This window comes from Onychomys torridus, chromosome 1 (genome assembly GCF_903995425.1).
Source record: "Onychomys torridus chromosome 1, mOncTor1.1, whole genome shotgun sequence".
Lineage (NCBI taxonomy): Eukaryota > Metazoa > Chordata > Mammalia > Rodentia > Cricetidae > Onychomys > Onychomys torridus.
This window is the reverse complement of record NC_050443.1, coordinates 61,566,267-61,585,032: the sequence shown is the minus strand read 5'-3', so window position 1 is coordinate 61,585,032 and position 18,766 is coordinate 61,566,267. Positions and strand designations below refer to the sequence as shown.

At 43.2% G+C, this 18,766-nt stretch overlaps 1 protein-coding gene across 2 annotated transcripts in view; it reads left to right on the top strand.

Moving 5' to 3' along the window:
* The window catches only part of Cpeb1 (cytoplasmic polyadenylation element binding protein 1), a 92,172-nt gene that overhangs the window by 54,723 nt on the left and 18,683 nt on the right, over nt 1-18,766 (top strand). For both annotated transcript variants that reach the window (XM_036186686.1, XM_036186685.1), the window contains exon 3: nt 10,190-10,378. In XM_036186686.1, coding sequence (XP_036042579.1) covers nt 10,190-10,378 — 189 coding nt within the window. The remainder of the gene's footprint in view (nt 1-10,189; nt 10,379-18,766) is intronic.

Below are 18,766 nucleotides of genomic sequence, written 5' to 3'. Positions count from 1 at the left end.
CCTCCTCTACAGTAGCAGATTTTGTACTGATTGGCAACTCCCTCCTCCCTCTGCAACCAGTCCCAAGGTTATGTTGGTATAGAGATTTTAAACTAAACATGGTTCGGCTGAATGTTTAATGACTATCGAAACCCTGCTGGTACCTTGAGCTCAGAGGTGAGACCTAAAAAGGTCATTGATAGTCATATGGAGTGTTCATAGGTTATGTGACATATCCCATAAGACTCCTGAGGTGAGAGGGATTCAAAATTGTAGGGGAGAAAAGATGGTTTTCTCTGCCATAAGATTAGAACAGACAAAGAAAACCACGTTAAGATGAAAACTACAAAGGTCTGTGAACTTGCCACCCACAAGAAGGGCAATGATAATGAGCTAGTCAGGAATCCCAGAGTGTTTCTTCACATAAAACTTGGAGACATTATGAAGAATTCACCCAGGCAATGACTATAACCCTCTGTACAAATCTTCCTTTTAAGGAAGATTTACGAAAGGAAATTCAGTGTGGACCAGACTTTGACCCTAGATTTTATAAGGATGTCTACATGAATGAAGACTATAAGAATGACCCTTGGCATAATGGAATTGAGTTTTCAGGATAAATATATTGGCCATTTGGGGTAGGTGAAAACTACAGAAAAATTTGGCTCCTATCATCAAGAAGGTGGAATTTATTGACATTAAGGCACAGGCTGGTGAATTGTGATCAAGAATGAAAGGATCATGGGCTAGAGATGGCTCAGTGGGTAAAATGTTTGCTGTGCAAGTCTGACAACCTTAGTGCATTCAAATCCACAGAACCCACATAAAAGTTCCTATGCCCTACTGGGAGATGGGAGACAAAGGTCTTTGGGTCAGCAGAACATGCAGGTCAGCTAGCCTGTGGAGAGAACCTATTGCAAACAGAGTGGAAGGGGAGAGGCAGCACTGGAAGTTGTCCTCCTCCTCCTCCTGTACATGTGCTGTGGTGTGAACACGTGCATATTGTACCCTAGACAGTATAGTGTAGAGTCCACTTCTCGTTGAGATTTACTAAAATGGGGTAAAAACTGTCCTGCTGTCTATTTTAAGGATTATTAATAGAAACTAGTGTGAAATAATTTACAGAATTTATTGGAGATTATTAAGAGCAATTGATTAAAGTCATTCAATGATACAAAAGAAGCTTAATGTGCTTGTTACACATGATCCCTAATAACATAGATTACTGTATAGCTTAATGTTTAAGGCAGTACTTTGACTATTCTAGCTATCATGCATTGTCTATCTTTTGAACTCTTCTACCTATTAGCACTAAGATTAGCAATAAATACTTCTCTTGAGTATGAATTTCTAGGGAGTTGCAAATAACTTTTACATTTGGTGAACAGTGTGGGAGAAGGTTAAAAAGTAATCAGAGCCTGAAGATTGATTTTGATCTTAGTGAACCATTGAGAGTATTGTTTAGAAGCTTGGCTACCATGAAAAAAGAAGTACTGAAGTAAGGATAAAATGAGTTACTGGGGAGTGAGAATCTGGGATAGAAGTTAAAAGCAAATTCAATTTATATAAACTGAGCCATCTCACCTGCCCTGCAAATCAGATTTAGAGTGGAGTTACTATAAAACCTTCACTACTCAAATTGTAGTTAGCACTAATATTACCTTAGAGTTAATTATAAATGCAAATTTTAGGTCTATCCTTTTGACATACATCTGTAGCCTAGAAGTTGACCTAAATTGGGAGGATCTTTGTGAGCCCCAGGCCAGCCTAGGTTGACACAGCTAACTCCAACTTAAAAGAGCCAAAGAAGTTCTTAGAAATACAACTGTATTAACTTACAGAATTTTTAAAAATAATTTTTATTATTTTGAGAATTTTTGTGCAGTGTATTTTGGTCACCTCTTGACTTCTCCCAGATTCATCCTCCTTCTCCAACCCATCTATCCGCCCACCTTTAAAGCTATCAAGTATTATTTGTATTGCCTATATGCTCTTGTATGTGTGGACTTTACTGAAGGGAGTTTACCAGGGGCTTCACCCTTAAAGCTAACTCTCCATCTCCTAGGCAGCTCTCAGTTGCCAATAGCTCCTCTGCTAGAGGTGGGGGCTTCATGTTCATCTCACCTGTCCATGTTGAAATTTTGTCTGGCCTGAGCTTGAAGAGGTCTTGTTCATGTTTTGTCAACTGCTGTGAATTCTTGTAGCCAATTGCCCTGCTGTCTCCAGACAACAGTAGTTCTCTACTACCTCTGGCTCTTAAAAACTCCCCATCCCTCTTCCACAAGGATCCTTGAGCTTTTGGAGAAAAGGGTGATGTAGATGTCTTGTTTATGGTTGAGCATTCTTTAATCCTTTTTTTCTCTATACATTGATCAGTTGAAGGTCTCTATGTCAATCACCATATACTGCACAAAGAAGCTTCTCAGATGAAGGTCCACAAATGCAGTAATCTATGTGTACAATGGCAAGTCATTAGAATTTAATACTGTGTCTACTTAGCTGTATGATAGCATAGGTTTCTCTTCTATGGCCTATGACTTGTATAACCACAGATTCTAGGCCCCTATAATGGTGTTAGATATGAGCTTCAACTTGTGGAGTGGGACTTCAGTTCAATCAGAAAATTACTGGTTGCTTCCATAATATTTGTGATACTATTGCACTGGTAAGCATGTCTTGACATTGTGGCTCATATGATTCACAGCTGGGTAAGATTGGTGATTGCTTTTTAACTCTAGTAACATGCATAGAACCTTCCAACACTATGAAAGCTAGCCAGTAAGGATGAAGCTTTCAGGTAAGTACCAGCTTGATTTCTCTGTGTTCTGTGATTCAAGTATATGGTGTTTTACTGTCAAGCTCTGAAGGGTAATCAAGAGCATTAACAATAGCCTATATGTAATATTTGAGTATCTCATTGGCCAAAAACTCCAAAAGAGGTGACCCATTCCTGGCCCTCAGATCTGGTCCCACTTACTCATATCTCCAGAGTCAGCTCTAATGTTTTGCCCAGGCAAGGTGCAGGGCCCTCTCTCCCTCTTGTTGTAGAGGGCATTCAAGGAGGAGGACAGGGTCCGCTCTTCTGCTCTCATGTCTTCAGGACTGGCTCACCTGTATCCTGGACAATAGTCAGCTCTAGTGTGCTGCCCATACAGGAAGCAAAGGCTGCTTTCTCAGAGCAGTGCAGTTGGTGTGGGTCAGGGCTAGCTCTCCTACTCTTGTGACCCAGGGCCAGCTCTCTTACCTGCCACAGGTGGTAATGGGGAAGGGGGCAAGGCATCTTTCCCTCACCCATGCCACCGCATGGCAGAAGAGGAGGGACGGGGTCAACTCTCATGCCTTCAGGAATGGCTCATCTGTGTTCCTGACCACAGGATCAGCTCTAGTATGCTTTCCAGATGAGGTGCACACCTATGGTGAGGGACGGAGTCATCTTTTCTGAGGGTGGGGAGTTGGGGATGAGAGAGCTCTCTCCTGAGAGGTAGGGCCAGTTGGCCTGCTGCAATATCCAGCAAGGGACAGAACCAACCATCCCACGGCCAGTGAAGGGCAGGGCTGGCTCAGCACAGCATACTTCCAATGATCCCTGTGCTAACATCAGCCATAGACATCACCGTGGACCCAGATGCCACCATGGCCTGGGTGGTAGCATGGGCCCCTCAGATGAACCCCTCACACTCCCCAACAGCATGGCCCCCAGGCATCAACATGGTCCTAGGTGCTCAGCTTTCCTCCTAATATGAGATGAAAGTTTCCAGAGACAAGATCAGGGAACAGCTAGAAAAGAGGCTAAGTAAAATGTGAGTAGAGTGATCATGTCTCTCAGTTTATCTCACACAGATCATTTTGAAAGTCACAGCCATAGTAGTATTAATATCCCCCATTTCCTTTTAAGCCCCCTGGTGTGGGTAATCAGCTATATGGTCAATATAGGGGTAAAATACTTTATGCTAGACACTGAACTAGATAATTTCTTTAGTTTGCACAAAGCATCTGAAAGGATAGCTCCTCTTGTTACCACTTTACAGATAAATATTCTGAAAGAGTATTGTGATAAGGTCACATGGTAGTAGATCATCTGATGAGTAAGCAAGATCTGTCAATCTATTAAAGCTGCTTGATCTCTGGGTATGACTTCCTTTTTTTTTTTTTTTTAAAGACAGGGTTTCTCTGGGTAGCCATGGCTGTCCTAGAACTTACTCTATAGACCAGGTTGGCCTCATACTCAGAGATCCACCTGCTTCTGCCTCTAAAGTGCTGGAATTAAGGTTGTATACCACTATACCCGGTCTAGCCTTCATTTTTTTTTAAATCTAGTGAAAGAATCCTATAGTGGTAGTATCTTGGTTAGGGTTTCTATTGCTGTGAAGAGACACCATGACCACAGCAAATCCTATAATAGAAAACATTTAATTGAGGTGGCTTACAGTTGAAAGGTTTAGTCTGTTATCATCATGGCAGGACATGGCAGCATGTAGACAGACATGGTACTGGAGAAGGAGCTGAGTCTTGTATCTTGATCTGCAGGCAACAGGAAGTGAACTGAATGTCACACTGAGTATAGCTTGAGCAAAGGAGACTTTGATCACCCCACAGTGACACACTTCTTCCAACAAGGCCAGATCTACTCCAGCAAAGCCACACCTCTAATAGTGCCACTGTGTATGAGTTTATGGGGGCCAGTTACATTCAAACTACCACAGTTGGTAAACACCTTTATGTGGAAGAAACAGTGGGTTAATGAGTGTCTGAAGAGAAGTGAGACTTCTGGGGATGGGGCTAAAATTTTGCCACATGTAACTCTTTAGGCTCTGGGTTCATATAACCAATAGGATCTTTGGTAGATTTACAGGACCCCTTGCTCATGGCTGAGGTCTTTTAGGGTGAGAAGGTAGTAGTTCTGTTTATCAGTACTGCCCAGATTTTCATGTGCTGCATACATCATAACTGGAAATCTTATTAAAATGTAGCTCAGTTCCATAGGTTTCAGTTGGGTCCTGAACTCTAGTATTTAAACAGGCTCCTGGTAATGCTGATGGTATATAGATTTGCTGAAATTACTGACCCACCTTACTGAGTAACAAGAGTGTAGCTGTTGAGTACACTTCTTTGCCTGAGGTGCAAACTATCTATATATACATAGGTTCTGTAATTTTAGACATGGAAGGGAATGGCTGCTTCTGGACAAATAGATCCTTTCAGTTAGCAGAGAGAGGGAGGCAAGATATGGATTATTTTTAAATGTTGACTGTATTTTATTTATTTCAAGTCTTTTGTTTGTTTTTTGAGACAGGGTCTCTCTGTGTAGCCCTGTCTATCCTGGAATTCACTATGTAGACCAGTCCAGTCTCAAACTCACATCCACTTGCTTCTGCCTCCTGAGTGCTGGGATTCAATGATTGCATCATCATGTCTGGCTTATTTTGTGTTTTTGAAGTTCTTTTCTTTTAGTTGAAAATTTCATACATGTATGTGCATATCCATGGCAAACTTCTTACTACTCCAGGACATGCTCCAGCACATCCCCTTCACACTTTCATGTCTTTTGTTTTTTTCCCTTCCTGTAAATCACTGAGTCCTGCCTCCTGGAGTAGTAACTAGTCTTGTTGGCTTGCTGTTGTTTGAGAGTAGCCTTAATTTCAGTGAGTTCATTAGTCAGCAGTCCTGTCATGTCCAGGAAACATTTCACAGGACTGCTTTCCATTTTCTGACTTAAATTCTTTCTTTGGTGTTCCTGAACCTTGAGAAGGGAGTATTATGTAGATATCCCATTTAGGGCCCAGCATTTGGACTTGTTTATGAGTCTTTGCATTAACTGCTGTGCACTACAGAAGATTCTCTGGTCAAGGTTGAGAGTAGCACTATAAACATAATATTTAGAAAGCAGTTTGAAGCTGGGCATTGGTGGCACACGCCTTTAATCCCAGCACTCGGGAGGCAGAGCCAGGCGGATCTCTGTGAGTTTGAGGCCAGCCTGGTCTACAAAGCGAGTTCCAGGAAAGGCGCAAAGCTACACAGAGAAACCCTGCCTCGAAAAACCAAAAAAAAAGAAAGAAAGAAAGCAGTTTGATTGCATGTCCATTTAGTAACACATTAGTGGATTCTCTCCTAGAACTCATGACCTCTCAAACCATGAGCTTCAGAACAGGTTTACAGTATTTGGGATTCACTGCTGGGTAAGACCATTGATGACTTTTTTCCCCTAGTGGCTTGCATGGTACTCTGAAGCACTGTGAAGGCTAGCTAGTGAGAAGTTTTCAGGTCAGTTCCAACTTGACTTCTGTATGTACTGCTGCAACCAAAGTGTGTTGTATTTTCAGCAAGAGAGTATTATATTACCTAGTTATGGTGGGCAACCAAGAGCATTGGCAATAGTCTATGTTGTTTTGGGGGCCTACTTGACCAATAACTGGTAAGAAAGTGTTGACATGCACCAAGATTTTCATTTAATAACTCATGTCTTTAGTAGAAGCATAGTCTACCCATGTGTTCCAACTCCTTTTTTTTTTTTTATTACATTTTTAATTTAGCTTACAAAGTAGTGGGTTCCCAAGACTGGAGAGATGACTCATGGATTTAGAGCACTGATTGCTCTTTCAAATGACTTGTGTTCGAGTCCCAGCACCCACATAGGGAAAAACAACAAACCCTAACTCCAGTTCCAGAGGCTCTCACGCCCTCTTCTGACCTCTTGTGGCACCAGGCACACACATATGCACACAAAACATCCACACACGTAAAATAAAGCTAACCTTAAAGAATTGCGGAGGTTTGAGTAAGAAGGACCCCCAGAGGCTCTATATGTGAATGCTTGGTCACTGGGGAGTACAGCAGTCTGAAAGGATTAGAAAGATTAGGAGGGGCTGGAGAGAGATGACTCAGCAGGTAAGAGCACTGGCTGGCTGCTTTTTCAGAGGTCCTGAGTTCAATTCCGGCAACCACATGATAGCTGATAACCATCTGTAATAAGATCTGGTGTCCCCTTCTGGCATACAGGTGTACATGCAGAGCACTCTTACATAAATAAAAATTAAATACATTTTAAAAAAAAGATTAGGAGGTGTGGCCTTGTTGGTTTCAAAAGCCCAAGCCAGGCCCAATGGCTTTCTTTCTCTGCCTGTGATCAGGATTACTAGATGCTGGCCTCAGCTACTACTTCAGCACACTCCTGTCTGCTGCCATGCTTTCTGCCATGATGATAGTGGACTAACTAAGTCTGTAAGCAAGCCCCCAATGAAATGCTCTCTTTTATAAGAGTTGTCTTGGTCACGGTGTCTCTTCACAGCAATAGAACACTGACTGAGACAGATAATATCTTACAAAGTAGTAGGTTTCTAGAGTGTACCAGACATCCTTAACTCTGGTTACCCCTCCCCAAACCTTCTACTCCCCTATCCCACCCATATCCTCACTTAGACTTTTTTAGTATTTCCCTCCAACTTTGATATCACATGTGTTCTGCTGTCATACCGTTACCTCTTACAGCCCCTTTCCATCCCTTCTCTTAAGCCCTTTCTATCCCTTTCTAGTGGCCTCTACAAACACTCCAAATTCAACATTCAAATCTAAAACTTTGAATCTAGGAACCACACGTGAAAGAGAAGTTGCAGCATTTGACCTTCTAGGCTTGGGTTTTCTCATTTAGTCTATTTTCCCCTCCATTTTCCCTGAAAATTGTATGCTTTTATTTCTAGCTGAATAAAACTTATATAAAATTTATATAAAATTCAGCATATATATACCCCATTTTCACTATCTGTTCATCAGTTGATGGACATCTAGGCTGATTCCATTTTATAACTATTGTGGACAGAGCTACAGTGAACATGGACGTGCATGATTTACTATAGGAAGATAGGGAGTCCTTTGAGTATATGCCTAACAGCAGTAGAGGTAGAGGTAGTAGAGGACTGTTAACATGAAGGGATGTTGGATATTGTCAATGCCTTTTCTTCATCCATTGAGATGACCAGGTGATTTTTGTCCTTGAGTCCATTTATATAATTTATAGCATTTACCCATATTTGAATATCTCCAGAAAACTCAACCTGATGTTTTCTTGCAGTCTGTTTGTACCTTTATCATATTTGTGTGTGTTCATTCATGCATGTGCATATCAGGGCACATATGTGGAGATCAGAGGACAACTGCATGAGTTATTTCTCTTTCTACCTTATGGGTCTTGGAAAGTGAACTCAGGTCATCAGGTTTGCTGGCCATCTCACTGACCCAGGTTTGGATGGCTTAAAAGGAAAAATTTTATTTTTGTAATAAAAACATGAGTTAATTTAAAAGTATAGCCTTAGCTTGGAGGAAGGGTGGGCATAGGTAGCAGGAGGGCAGCATTTGGAGTGGGGACAGCTCTAGTATGGGTCCATTCTTGCTCAGCCTGTACAGTGATGAGAATACAGATTTGACACACAGACAGGGAGCAAGCAGGGTATCTACAGCCAGACAGGAATAATGTAGATGGATGGATGACCCAGCAACAGCTTTTAAAAATCCTCCAAAGGAAGGAGTCCCTCCCACAGAGACACCCTCCAGGGCCTTTGTCTGAGTACACTCAGAGCTTGCTGCAGAAGGCTGGGACTAGACATCCTGTGTTAACAGCACTGTCTTAACTGGCTCAGACTGCCAGGATCAGTTCCAGGTTGGGATGTTTCCTATCACCTGCTTGCTTTTCCTTGCAACAAGGGAGAGACGAGGCAGATGGAATGCTGCCAGCCAGCCTGGCAGAGGTGGAAGCAGCTTTGTTCCTTATGAGAAAGGAGACATTTGGAAAAGTTTGATATGGGAGGAAACATTGGGAAAGAGGAAATGACAGAAGCTCAGAAAGTTGAATTTTGTTGCTGTAGCTGGTAGAGATGGGGAGGGAGGGGTCATTGAAAGAGTTTCTTCATCCTGGGCAGTACCTCTGAAGCAAGCCCAGCAGTTGAAGGTGTCAGTGGTGTTCATAGCATGCCAGCCATCACCCTGAGGGATCCTGAAAAGACAAATACAGACAGATGATGTGAGCACCTGAGTATTGACTACTGACTGAGCATAACAATAATTCTGAAATTGTTTCTCTTAAATTGTGATTTGTTTGTCAGATACTACTTTGGGAGTGTTTCCTCTGTCTGTTCCTTTAGTTGCAAGAGGGAAAGGAAGAGCTGGGCCCTTGTGTCCACTTGTGGTTAATATCTGTCCTTTTGGTGTATAGGGGATCCTGGGTAAAATGGATTATCTAGATCTCCCTCTGATATGTGAGTTGTGGGCCAGGTCCTGTGAGCTGTACCTGGAACTGCTTGATAAATTCCACACCCCCACCCCTGCCAAAGTTGCCCCCCTTTTCCTGTGATAAGCTGCTCCAGACAATCCCAGAGCACCAGGTGTTGTTCCCAAGGGTCCAGATACACACTGTTTTTGTGATGGTTATCCCATTCCTCAGTAGTAAACACTGCTGTGTCAAGGTGCTGCTCAGAGCCATTTGGAGGGAGGGCATAGATCATATTTATTTACTTATTTATTTTTGTTAGGAGGATTGGGAAGCTTCACATTGGGCTGCAAAGCCAGGGCTTGAGCCAGCAGCTGGACAGAGTCCAGGACTAGAGCGGTTGGGGATTTGAGGTGGAGAGCAGAGGGAGAGGGAGTGGCAGGAGGGCAGAGCAGTGCAAGCAAGCAGTCCACATTGCTTTGCCTTTAGCTTTGCTTTCAGCAGAGCAGACTTCAGTGTGCCAGAGGGCCACCTGGCTACCGTTGCCAAGACTGGAGGGGAGCGCTGTGCCTGCCTCACAACCCTGACTTAGCCATACTGCACCGGACTATTCCAAGTAGCTCCTGTGCTCTTCCCTTGGAGGCAAGTCTCCTCCCAGTCGTCCTCCCCGCTCCTCCCCCGTTCTGTGAGAGATGATGCGGTGCTTCTCATCGCTAGGCTCTGCCGGCTGATGTCACTGGCAGCAGCGGGAAGCATCAGCAGCCCGATCACATGCTACCTAGTCTGTAATGCAGATGGGATAGGGGTGTGTGTGGGGAGGGGGCTATATGGCAACTATTCTTGTCTGAACGCCCCCAAAAGTACAGAGGCAGCAGCTGCAGCATCCAGCCAGCTTGGATGTATTGCCTCTGAACCTGGGGGAAACTATTATTGGTGGTATTTATTGTTGATAGTATTGAGGGCAACAACCCTTAACTCTAGGGGTTTGTTTTGCTGTTCTCCTTTCCAAAACAGACTTCCAGGACTCTGAAGAAACAGTTACAAGCAGGATGCTTTTCCCCACCTCTGCGCAAGAATCTCCCCGTGGCCTCCCAGACTCAAATGGCTTGTGCCTTGGCCTGCAATCACTCAGACTGACTGGCTGGGACCGACCCTGGAGCACTCAGGACTCAGACTCCTCAACCCAGAGCAGCACACAGTCGGGTGAGTGCAAGAGAATAAGGTGACTAGCTGGGGGAGGGGGGGGGGGGGTGGTGAGCTAAGATACCAAAGCAACAGTTGTTCCATTCCCCTTTGCACCACTCCCCTATATACGTGGTACACAGAGCTATTTTGCAAGTGATGGTAGCTGTGAGTTGCAAGACAGATAGATGGCTGCTGGTAAAGGCAGATACGGCTTTTCTAACTTGCCCTGACAAACTCCCTGGAGTTATTAGTCTATACCTGAGGTGGCCCTGACAAGGGTCCCCAAGGTTAGATTCATCTAAGCCCCTGGTGCCCAGACCTGTCTTGGAGATGATGAAGCAAAACACTTTTAGGTGGGGGAGGGGACTTAAGGGACTGATGGCTGGATGACCAGATTCTGTTCAGTGGTTTTAAAACTAGAGAGCTATATGTGAAGCTTGGGTAACCCTGAGTCATAGCAAAGAAGATTAACTGAGCAATTTTATTTGAATTAACATTAGGATTGCATTAACATTAGTTTAAGAGCCTCAGTCCTGGAAAAGGGCTGGCTGGGAGAGGAGGGTAAGATAACTCTCAGATTCAGAGAGAAGGAGGTGGTCCTCTCCTCTCCTTCCACCCTGTCTTGTTTGTTGAAGATAACTAATGGATGAGGGGCCACTCCCCTTTAGGATCCCTTGTCCTTTTGGTGTAGGATTAATGGGAACAAATTACAGGGAATTTTGACATACCTTTATACTGCTTCTACTCAGATCTTCCTATTACATGTCTATTCTCTTCTTGTGGTATTTAGGGGAATATTGGCCAGATGAAAACCTTATGATTGTCCAGGAAGAACTGTGAACTTAAATGCTACAATATTACTCAAAATTAATATATTTTATTTTATATAAGTTGTGTTATAATACAAAAATATTAGCAGATTCTGTAGGAAAGGGGAAAATGGGGGACTGGGGTACCTGTAGCCATTTTGCTGTTGTTGCTAATAGTGGAGTACACTAAGCCTGCTGTCCTTTCAGATAACCTCCCTAGTCTAGGACCAGCAATCCTGACAGCAAGCTACTCTGTGTTGATTTCTGGCCTCCACCCTGTTTGGTACAGGTGTTTTTTGTTTGTTTGGTTTGGGGTTTGTTGTTGTTTCAGAATGCTTTGCAGAGTCTGGGACTCTTAGTGTCTGTTAGACATTTCAGTGCCCATTTGTTTTGGTAAACTGCATTGGGGAAGAGGAAGGTGGTTTTGTTTTTTTGTTTTGTTTTGTTTTTTGATTGGCTTGTGGGTAGGATCTCTTAAAGGTAATGTTATCTTGAGCACTACCTGCCTTTTATCTAACTCCAGTTTTTTTGGAATGGTTGATAACTTCTCTGTTCCCTAGGCCAGGAAATATGTCACTATTGGATATCCTTTGCTTTGGAGGCCACAGTGCATTCTTTTATCTGTTCTTTAAAACAAGCCTTTTCCTTTCTTTACTCCCACAGGATCTGAGCAAAAGGAAAGTTCACACAGGAGATGAGGACCTATGTGTGGTCATCAGTGTCTGATTTGTGCTGGCATCAGATTGGGGTGTGGCTCGTCTTTGGCTCTTGTTTCTCTTAGCTACAAAGTTAGTTTCTGAAATACAGCTTTAGGCCCTTAGAAATTTAGATGTGTCCATCTTGAGACTTAGCATGCTGTAGCAGCTAAACAGTAAGGTGATTGTCTGTTCAGGAATGACCTGGACAATGTAGCAGGACCTTGTCTAATGAAGTTGGGTCTAGGCATAATTCTGTCAGCTTCCCTACCCTCTGAAAAACCTGCTCTTACAGCTACTGGTCTGAAAAAGAGAATATTTTTCTTCACTTTACATCTCAAGCACTTTAGTGATAAATATTGCATAGTTTTGTGGATCAGGGAAGGAATGCAGTCTGAACTTCTGAATTTGTAAAGACCTGAGACTGGCCCCAGTGCAATGATCTGGCTGTGAGGGCAAGATTAGCATGGGTATCTCATGCTTTCTGGAGGTAAAAGACACACCCATCCCTCATCTCCATGCTGTGTTTGTCTTCAGGAGTTGTGGTGGTAGCCTTCCCCTTTTCCTAAGCTTTGTGCCTTCGTGGAAAGCCCATATGAGGGTGCAATCTCCTAGAGTAGGATGGAGCCCTCCCACCAGCCAGCTGCAGTGCCAGATCGTGCACCCTTGCCAGTAACGCAGGAACACTCAGCCCACATCCTAGTGCCCACACTGCTCTCCATCTGAAAACCAACTCTCTCAGTTCCTTGAGGAAGGGAGGAGATAGTTCGATAGATTCAGAAAATCTGATTTAATACTTGCAAGCAGCCTGGTATCTTATTGACTCTGTGTGGAACCTGGGTGTAAGCTTATTGCTTAGACTCTGGTTGTTGATATTTTCTCCAGTATGCTGTAGCCTGACAACTTACTATCTTTACCACTTTTAAGTATTTGACAGAGCATTGGGTGAGGTTGGAGAGTAGGGCTCTTGATGGAAAACTTTGACTATAAATTCACTTAGTAGACATTAAGCACCAGCTATATGCCAGGAACTGTTCTGGGCACTGAAGGTGCATCAGTGAATAGGATAAAATCATTGCCATTAAGAATCTCTAGGGCTGATAAAATTGCTCAGCAGGTAAAGGCGCTTGCTACCACGCCTGACAACTTGAGTTTAACCCCTGGGACCCACATGGTAGAAGGAGACAACTCCCTAAAATGGTTTTCTGACCTACACCACATGTATACATGGGCACAAACAAAGGAAATAAATGGAATTTGAATTTTTTTTTTTTTTAAAGAAAATCACCATGACTATCAAAGTAAAAATCCTTGAATAGAATATCGTGGCTGTAGAAGCGTCCTCAGTATCCTGGGATAGTGGATGGAGTGACAAATAGCTGCCTTATATCAATTTTTTTTAATGCTGAGCATATCACATGATTTTAATGCTTGCACAGATGATGAAAAAGACTCACAGAGGTTGCAAAGTACCCAAAGTGACATACCTATTGTCAGGCTCAGCATCCCAAACCTGGTGTCTTTTGTTCTAAAACTCTTGTTCTTCCTGTTAAACCCCTTTCTTGTGACCAGAACCTTAATATGTTAGACAAGAAGACGTAGTTAACCTCATGTAGCGCAGGGGCTATGTAGCCAGAGGTGATGTGCTCCCTTGATGAAATCTCTTAAAGTGAGGGCACTCAGCAGACAGTTCCCACTTGCTTTCCACCTTTGGTCTTAGTTCATCAGCTTACCCACCCACCCGCTGGATTTGTCTTTCTGCCTTTCCCCTTGTGACTCTTCTGTGTGCAGCATTACTCAGCAGGAGAGTGAAGGGACTTTTTGAATCTACCTGAGGGACCTGGAAAAAAAGGACTCTTAATGACCATTTTATGAAGAAGCCCAGTGGGCAAGTGAGATGTTCAGCTAAGGATGCCAGAGGACATGTCCTGTCTATTCTAATTCCCTTTTAGAAGTCTCATGGGATTAACCTGTTCACCCTCTTTGATTTTTATCTTTGGTTTTTGTCTTGTTAACCAGTTCAATGGAATATTCCCTGTGTTGTGTCATTTTCAGACCTACCCATTGATCCACGGGTTCAGTCAGCCTGGGATAACACAATGTCTTTGGCATCTTTCTCTGCTCTCCTAACCTTTTTCAAACAGTGTTTATGGGGCAACGTTCAAAATAGGGTTAGGCTTCTATGTGGAGTATGGACTTCTTGGACCCACATCTGCTTCAACTCTCTACAAGCAGCCTCAGAACTAAGGGTACATACAGGAAAAAAGACTTCCAGTACACAGCTATGTCTAAGGCTAGAAATGATGGCTCCTAGTCTAGATTATCTCTGTGACTACTCTTACTAGATAAAGAGCATTTGATGATAGTTTCCTAATCCTACTTTAGCTGTGAGCTTGAGCTGAGAGATGTGTCTTGCAAAATCCAGGCATCCAATGCCAACCAGTCCCTGCTGTTGTTGCCAGTGCTGCCATCAGATCTGGCACCTTTAGACCCTTGGAGAGTGAGGCTTCAGAAAATTCCAACAGTGACTCAGCTGAAAATCCAGGGACCTGGCATGGAGAGAAGGGTGAAAGAGAAAGTTGAAAACCCGTCTAAAAATATTACTGCTGGTCTAGTCTCTTGTACTCTAAAATGGCACTAATGAGCTGGGACCTTTTGCCAGGATGGGCTGTAATGGGACATTCGGGTCACTTGAGGGCATCTGACTTTGGGTCACAGTTTCCAGATCCTTGGCTCATTCTGTGGCCTGAAAGAGATCTCAAACCAGCTTAATTCAGATTTTCCCCTGTTGTTGACATTGATTCTCACCCATTTGCTTTATCAGCTGTGCATTTTCCTCTATATGTATTTGTGTATACACATTCTTTGCAACCATTAAAAAAATAAAAGTGAGTTTAACTAGTTTTGTCTATATCAAAACAGTAATGAACTTTGAGTGATTTAAAACTGATGTATTCATTTATTAAACTGTTGTTTTTATATTCCAAATTTGTCCTTTGCCCAGTGATACAGTAATGTCTTTTGTGTGTGTGTGTGTGTGTGTGTGTGTGTGTGTGTGTGTGACCTTATCCTTTAATGACTGAGCCATCTCTCCAGCTCCAGAAATGTCTTTTGTAGCAACTGTGTTGCATTTTTAAAAACATGTATCTGCCTGAAGCAGTAGGCCTTAGCTCCCTTTGTTTCTGTTCAGTGTAGGCTTTTACAACATGTAACTAGTTCTGGCCATCACTTTCCTAAAAGTATTATATTACATGTCATTTTTTTTATATTCTTTATTGTTCAAGGTTCTATGTTTCTCTGCCTCTCTGATTGTCTCTCTACTCTCAAGTGGTGTCTAAGGTGCATTTTAATGAGTTCTTACAATGGCCATAACTAAGTTTTGAGACCTCTCTTTTAGGTCCCCTACACTTCTGGTAGGTGAGATTGCTCATCTGTGGTTGATGATCTTCAATGATTCAAACAAAAGGGAGATGTGCCAAGAACATTAAAAAAGGGAGACATGAGGTCCTGACAATGCTTTATAATGTAGCTAGTGAATTATGCACTTCAGAAGATGGAGCTTGGAGTCAGAAATACCAGACTTGGCTCTGCTACTGCATGCACATCACTAACCTCAAAACTAGTTTTCTCTGTTAGAATTTAGGGCAAGATTCCTATCTACCCAGAGTACTTCTGACATGTGTTTCATGTTTAGTACATGGAGAAGTTGCTATTAGTAGGAACTTGTCTGAACTTTGTTCGGATCATAAAATGGATGACTGACCATCTCTTGAGAAAGTGAGTCCACTAGTGTGGGTTGTTATGCCATTTTCTATTTAGATAGGCTTGTTGCCATAGTGGAGGATTTCTGTGTTGGTGTTGGTGTTGTTTGAGACAGGGTCTCACTATGTAGCTTTGACTGGCTTAGAGCTTGCTTGTAGTAGACAAGGCTGTCCTGGAACACAGAGAAATCTGCCTGCCTGGCCCCCAACCAAGTACTGGGATTAAAGGAATATGCCACCATGTCAGGCCTCATAGTAGAAGATTTCTTATAGATACAGTTCCTGTTGATACGTTAATTTGCAAGAGCCCCAAGATACTAACGGTTTGTATATCAGCTGAGGTAGATAGAATTTGTTGCTGGTAAAATGTGAATATAAACTGGAGTGAATTAGTAAAGTCATCTATAGTGGCTACCATGTTGATTTTTGGCTCTCTCCAATCCATTTAAAACAAAAACAAAAGCACTTTGGGTAGAGGCATAGTTCCCATAGCCCATTCTTTTTTTTTTTTTTTTTTTTTTTGGTTTTTAGAGACAGGGTTTCTCTGTAGCTTTTGCGCCTTTCCTGGGACTCACTTGGTAGCCCAGGCTGGCCTCAAACTCACAGAGTTCTGCCTGCCTCTGCCTCCTGAGTGCTGTGATTAAAGGCGAGCGCCACCACTGCCCGGCCCCATAGCCCATTCTTATCCTTCTTAGCGTCCCTAGATATGATCCCATTAGTCTAGTCATTCTCTCTCTCTCTTGGACATTCTTTTATTATTTTTATTCTTATGTGCATTGGTGTTTTTCCTGCATGTGTGTCTGTGTGAAGGTGTCAGATCCCCTGGAACTGGAGTTACAGAGAGTTGTGAGCTGCCATGTGAGTCCTGGGAATTGAACCTGGGTCCTCTGGGAGAGCAGACAATGCTCAGTGCTCTTAACTGCTGAGATATCTCTCCAGCCCCGCTTTTTCTTTCTTCTTTTTCTTTTTTTCTTTTTTTTTTTTTTGCGTATTGCTTTGTGCTATGTGATGATGCAAAAACACAAGTCTCACCTAAAAGGAAATACAAGTATTTTATTTTAGAGCCCAGTATTGAATGACCGTGGCCTGGGAATGCAAATTCTGGTTACCCAAAATACCATGTTCAATGTGGTAACATTTTGATGAAATTTTTATAGCATCAAAACAGAAGACAGTCATATATTAAGACACTTAAAAAATACACCAGTGATAGCCAGTTGTAGCGGTATATGCCTTTAATCCGAGCACTTGGGAGTCAGAGACAGGAAGATCACTAGTTTGAGATCAGCCTGGTATATTTAGAGAGTTTCAGGCCATCCAGTGCTAAATGGTATGAGACCCTGTCTCGAATAAATAAATAGCAAATAAATAAACAAGCTGATTGAAATGCTAAGAGGCAGATGACAGCAAAGCCAGGAATTCCTGCTATGGACTTTAGATATCATCTGATGACATTCTTAGCCTTTGGGGATAGTGGAAGCTAAGAGGCTTGTTTGTACATCCCTGAAAGATTTCTCTTAAGACTGTGTGTGAGAGAGAGAAAGAGAGGGGGGGGGGGAGAGAGAGAGAGGGAGAGGGAGAGATAGATAGATAGATAGATAGATATCTAATGGGTTCCATTTGGATAGTTTACAGGATATGGGCACCTTGGTTTACCAGTGGTTCCATTGCTGAAGAAAATGTCACTCCTCTTTCAGCTGCACATAAGTCCTTAGGGAGGGGTGGATCTGAAGCTTTCAAGGTGCTGCTTTGCCAAGTGGAGCCTCGTTCCCTTCTCAGTCTCGCCTGCCTCAGCATCACGCCTCACTCCTCTTTTCCTCCCTGTCTGCTTACAAGTACTTCCCATCTCAGAGTCAACACCAGGAGAACCAAAATTTTATCATCGTAATTGGCTCTTTTATGACTCCTTAATTTTTTCTTTATTTTACGTGTGTATTTTACTGCTTGCATGTCAGTGTATTAATTACAGAGGTCAGAAGAAGGCATCGGATGCCCTGGAACTGGAGTTGCAGATAGTTGTGAAGCCACCATATGGGTGCTGGGAACTGAACCTGGGTCCTCTGCAAGAACAGCCAGTACTTTTCTCTTCTTTTCTTTTGAGCTGAGGATCGAACCCAAGTGCTCTACCACTGGGCTAAATCCCCAACCTAGTACTTTTAACTGCCAGTTGTAACACAAGTCTTAAAAGGCCTTATTAAACTTTAAAAAAAAAAAAAAAAGCATAGCCAGGTATTGGGATGAAAGCTGAAAGATCAGAGAAACAGCACAAGCCAGCCATTTTTTTTTTATTAGGAAAGTTTTTTCATTCATTTCACATACCAGTTAAAGATCCCCCTCTTCTCCTCCCCCCAGCCCTTCCCCAACCCACCCCCTTTTCCACCATAAAAGAAGGCAAGGCCTTCCATGGGAAGGCACATCAGTAGAGGTAAGTCCAAGCCCTTCCCCATGCCTCCAGGCTGCACGAGGTGTCCCATCATAGGTAGTGGGCTCCAAAAAGCCCCCTCATGCACTAGGGATGGATTTTGATTCTACAGCCAGGGGGTCCCCCAAGCAGATGAAGCTATACAATTGTCTCGCCATGCAGAGGACCTTGTCCAGTCCCATGCAGGCTCCACAGCCATTGATCCAACTTTCATGAGTTCCCACTAGTTTGGTTTGGTCATCTCTGCAGGTTTCCCCATCATGATCCTGATGCACTTGCTCATAGAATCCCTCTTCTCTCTATCCTACTGGACTCCTGGAGCTCTGCCTGGTGTTTAGCTGTGGATCTTTGCATCTGCCTCCATCAGTCATTGGAGAAAAGCTCTGTGATGACAGGGTATTCACCGATCTGATCACTGAGGCAAGCCAGTTCGGTTCAGGCACCCTCTCCACTATTTCTAGTAGTCCAAGATGGGGTTCATCCTTGGGGGTTCCCGGCAACTTCCCCAGCACTGGGTTTCTCTCCATCCCCATGATGTCTCCCTCCATCATGGTATCTCTTTCATTGCTTTCCCACTCCATCCCTATTCCAGCTCGACCATCCCATTCCCTTATGTTCTCATTCCCATCCCCTACTCTCCATTACTCACCCTCATTCCCAGTTTACTCATGGAGAGCTCATCTATTTCCCCTTCCCATTGAGATCCTTGCAGACCTTTT